General features: G+C 58.4%; 1 protein-coding gene across 9 annotated transcripts in view; it reads left to right on the plus strand.

The window, feature by feature from the left end:
* Positions 1-3,207: 3,207 nt before the first annotated feature.
* Positions 3,208-4,375, plus strand: part of ANK1 (ankyrin 1) — a 64,166-nt gene continuing 62,998 nt past the window's right edge. For 3 of the 9 annotated variants that reach the window (XM_019514413.1, XM_019514415.1, XM_019514416.1), the window contains exon 1: positions 3,210-4,094. In XM_019514413.1, coding sequence (XP_019369958.1) covers positions 3,969-4,094 — 126 coding nt within the window. In that variant the 5' untranslated portion in view covers positions 3,210-3,968. Of the gene's footprint in view, positions 4,095-4,375 lie in introns of all 9 variants that reach the window. The other 6 variants (XM_019514420.1, XM_019514421.1, XM_019514422.1 and 3 more) reach the window with 4 other exon arrangements.

Raw genomic sequence — 4,375 nt, forward strand, 5'->3', positions numbered from 1 at the left:
AGTGCTCTTTGCGTTCCCGCGTTCTTGCTGGGAGCAGCAGCAACCTGCCCAGCCACCCCACAGGCAGGGATAGGGTGAGCCAGTGCATTGCTAAGTGCAGCCCAGGCTCCCTCTCCATATGGCTGGGCCTAGGGGAGACAGCGGCTGCTGCTGCAGCAATTCCACGCTCCCCCTCTCACTTTACGTGGCTTACAGGAAGCGGCTGCTGCTAATGCAGGGACACGCCAGAGCCACTTGCTAAGCACGCCAGGCACTGAGTCAGTAAGAGACTAATCAGCGCCACTTGCCTTCTGCAAAAGGCTCCTGCATCCTTGCAGTCAGCGGGAGGTGCTTTGCTCAGCCCCAACTCCCAGGCTGGCCCTGCACAGGCAACTGTGCTAAGAGCCCCAGCCTGGAGCTCTGGAGGAGGCTGGTTGTGCCTGGTTAGCTCTGGCTTGCCGAGGACTCCGAAGCAGCTGCTGTGGGCTCTGGGGATGCTGTGGCACCTGCCCCGAAGCCAAGAGAAGCCTCTACACCCAGCCCCCCCCTCCTCTGTGCCCAGATCAGGGGTGGTGGCCTGGACCATCCATTTAAAGCCTGAAGAATTCTTGTCTCCTGGCCTAGTCTGCTTCCCTGCTGTGTTTGGAGAGCTGCTTGCTCCTGCCTGGCCCTGGGGCTGGCTTCCTCATGTAGCGCTGACCACCCTTCGCCCCATGCTCCAGGCTTTCCCGGGCTGCTCCTGTGGCCAGGGAAGTTGAGGGAGAGCTGACACAGTTGGGCTGCAGACCCAGCATTGCCAGCCTGGAGCTCAACACTCATGGCCCAGGCTCTAGCATGGCCAGAGGTTGCATTTCTTTCCCCTTATTCCTGGGCTGCCAGTTCACTCGCACTGTTTTTAGGTTTTTCTCTGCAGCCGTGGGAGCTAGAAGTTCTTGTGCATTATCAGAGGAGAAACTGAGGCTCTCTTGCCTCCTCTCAAGTGCAGGAGGTACGGCTGCAAGGATACGAGATAACCTGCGAGGCTGGTGATGGAGACGGGTGACCCTAGATTCCCGGCCAGACCTCGGCCATCCCTTCGGTGTGCAGCACATCTCCTTCCTCCTTCGCATCGCCAGAAGAGATGAGAAGTCCAGCATCCCTGATGTCATGGGTCGCAATAGCTTTGATGGGGCAGCAGCTGAGCATCTTGACTTAGTAGGTGAACTGGTGTCATGGCAGCATGGCAGGGTTTTGCTTACTGTGATATGCTGCTGCAGTGAGGGGCCCTGGGCTTAAGGTCCTGGCTCCTGTTTTTCCCCCCGCGTGCAGGAGGTCCCTGATGATTGGCGCACTGGGAGCCGAGGGGCAGCTCTAAGGACCAGAGCTGCAGGGTGCCTCCTGGGCTCGTTAGCCAAGGCCCAGGGCAGATTTCAGCAGCTCCCTCAAGAGGGCACAGGCTCAGACTTCCCCCTGCAACTGTGCTGCTCCTGCAGTGACAAGGGAGGGTGCAGCCTGCTCAGAGATTCCCAAGGGCTGTTCCCTGCCCATCAGAGACATCCAGGAGTTAATTCTCCATCCTGCAGGTGAGTCAGCCTCTTACTGCAGGGCCCAGAGCCTGGTGCTGCAGGGGATGTTGTCTCTGGCTCAGGATGAGAGTGCAGGGAGGGACTGCCGCTCTCTCAGGAGGCTGGAATGCTTCTTCTCCAGCATTTCCAGGCGGGGAGCAAGCCGACCTTTCGAGTTAGGGAAGCCTGATTCATAGATCCCGTGGCAGACCTGTGCCCATGTGCAAGTCCTCCTGGGACTGCCTGTGATCTCCTGCTTTTCCTTCCATGAGGTCCTGGCCTCACCCCTCACCCAGGATGGGGCAAGGTTGCAGGTACAAGGGCTTCTGTGCACCTGACTTGTTCCCCTTGTGTAAAGGCTCTCGTGTGTGTGTCCCTGCTGCGCTGCATTGCTCTGTTGCGGTGCCTGGCTTTATCTGGAATTAAGTGTGTCACTTATCCTCCTGGGCATCAGGCATGTGACACAAGCAGTGCACAGACAGCATGTCCCAGTCCTCACCATCTGCTGGACCCCCAGAAGGTTTGGCCTCCCAGGTGTCTCTGCAAGCCCCACAGGTGAAGTTGCTCTTTCTGCTTCTAGCACTGCCATGTGTGGAGCAAGGAAACTTGGCAGAGAAGAGGTGAGTGCAGGGAAGTGTGTCCAGCAGGGCCCAAGGCAGCAGGTATTCCGGGAGGCAAAGCCTGTGCATTAGGATCTCGGCAGATCTCTGAAGGATCCCCATCACTCTCCACCGGTGAGTAACATGGGTTGTGTTCCACGAGTAACATGGGAAGGACTCTTGCCACACTACAGAGCTGATCCCTGGGGTAGGGCTGGCTCCCTTTGAAGTGGGCCTGCAGGGTGTAGCAGTGGTGGTGTGTGGAGCTGGCATGGGGCAGAGACATGGCACCAGGAACAGTGGTCAGTGGGCTGTACCGTGTGCGCATCCTGTCCCTGACTCCAAGACTGCCCCCACTCCCCCACCTCACACAGATCCTGTGCAGCAGAGACAGGGCTTTGGGCACATGGCTGATGCAGCTGGATCCTGGGCATTGCAGGGACCATGCCAACTGCTCCGTGCTTTGCATCCTTCCACTGGGGCCTCTGCAAACCAGGAAGGGGTGGGTGACAGGGATGCATGTGGCCCAAGGGATAGCCTGCATAGGTGGGGACCCAAGAGGCTGGGTGGGGGAAGCATAAACATCATGTGGCAGGTGGCAAGCAATAGACAGAGTTGCCTGTGGAGGCAGGGGGCCAGGGCCAGGGAGAGGGGCCATGACAGGTGTGTGGGAGCAGACATCCATGACACCAGCCCCAGTGAGAAGTAAGTCATTACTGGGGGAGGCAGCTAGGCCCCAAGTCAAAGAGCCCCTCTGACCTTGGCCACAGGCTGATTGGTGCAGAGACATAGCTCTCCACACGTCAGCACTTGCAGCTCAGACAGGTAAATGCAGGTGAAATGTGGGGCATGGGGCATGGGGCAGGGGCACTGACCTGCTTGGAGCTCACCCAGAGATCTTGTGCCAGAACCCAGGCTCTGCTGGGTGGCACCAAGCAGGCACAAGCCAGCTTGGGAACTGCGGTTGACTTTTCTGGTGCGGGGCTGCCAACAGGGAGATTGAGCCCAGGGTTGTTGTCTCCCATTCACAGCCAAGATCCCGCCCCTCCCCAGGCTTTCATTCAGCAGAGGCACGGTGTGGAGAAGATGCTGCTGAGCTGCACTTTGCTCTAGTACTTGGCACGTCCTTTGCAGTAGCGCCTGTTTTCCAAGCAGAGAGGCTGCCAGTCTCCCGAGCGTGAGCAGCAATTCCCCATCACCGTCCCTGAAAGGAGCCAGAATTGGAGCCCAGAGAGCAAGCAAGCGATGCTGTTACTGCTGCTGCTGCACAGAGAGTGAGTGAGAGGGAGAGGATGGGAGAGACTGGAAAATGTGCCTGCATCAGCAGCACTGCAGTGGTAAAGCCATTGCCTGACTGTACAAGCTACGGCTTGCGATGCATTGCTACGGGGAGCCGAGAGGAAATGCACTGGCCTTCTCATCTCGCTGCCTCGCTATTGTCATCAGGCACTAACTGCTGAGAGTTATTTTCCTTTTGGTGGTCAGCTGTCTGCATTGCCCCGATGCGGCAGGAGAGGCAGTGAGGGGGGAGCACACGGCACCAGCCACGCTTCCCGTCCCACCAGGAGGACTCTGAATGATGAGCCAGTGCGGTCGGGCTCTGCTGCAATGGTGCACAGAACCCCTGGAGCAGCCGGGCTTGGGATTATTCGTGCCTTTTCATAAAGGTGTCCTGGACTTTATCTAGCAACTAGCTGGAGGCATCAGCTGCCCTTTGGGGCTGGCAATCTGCTTCTCATCTCCCCATCGTTGCTGGTCGGGGTCACCAGTGTCTGAGGTGAGAGAAAGGACCTTCTGCGTGGGGACTGGGGGGACTGTGTGAGGAGGACTGCAGCCCTGACCCACCATGGCTCAGGCAGCCAAACAACTGAAGAAGATTAAGGACATTGAGGCGCAGGCTCTGCAGGAGCAGAAGGAGAAGGAGGAAACCAACCGCAAACGCAGGAACCGCTCCCGGGACCGAAAGAAAAAGGTGAGAGGGGCTGGGGGCAGGCAGCTCTCCTCGGACCCCCGTGTCATCAGCTGCAGGAGCAGCCTGCCAAGCACAGAGCAACTTTGAGGGCAGGTATCTGTCATTTGCCCCGAGGGCTCCAAGGAGGGAAAGGGTGTTCAGGCAAGTCGCATTTAGTTGGGTTCCAAATCAAGCCCTTAATTATCTGCCAGTGACAGGTTTGCTCTCCAGGGCACATGCTCTGGCTGGCCGCTGTGTGCAGGCACCTCCGAGCTCTCAGGTATACATGGGGGGGTGGGGGG

Source organism: Gavialis gangeticus, unplaced genomic scaffold, assembly GCF_001723915.1.
Source record: "Gavialis gangeticus isolate Ggan-Ray unplaced genomic scaffold, GavGan_comp1, whole genome shotgun sequence".
NCBI classification, from domain to species: domain Eukaryota; kingdom Metazoa; phylum Chordata; order Crocodylia; family Gavialidae; genus Gavialis; species Gavialis gangeticus.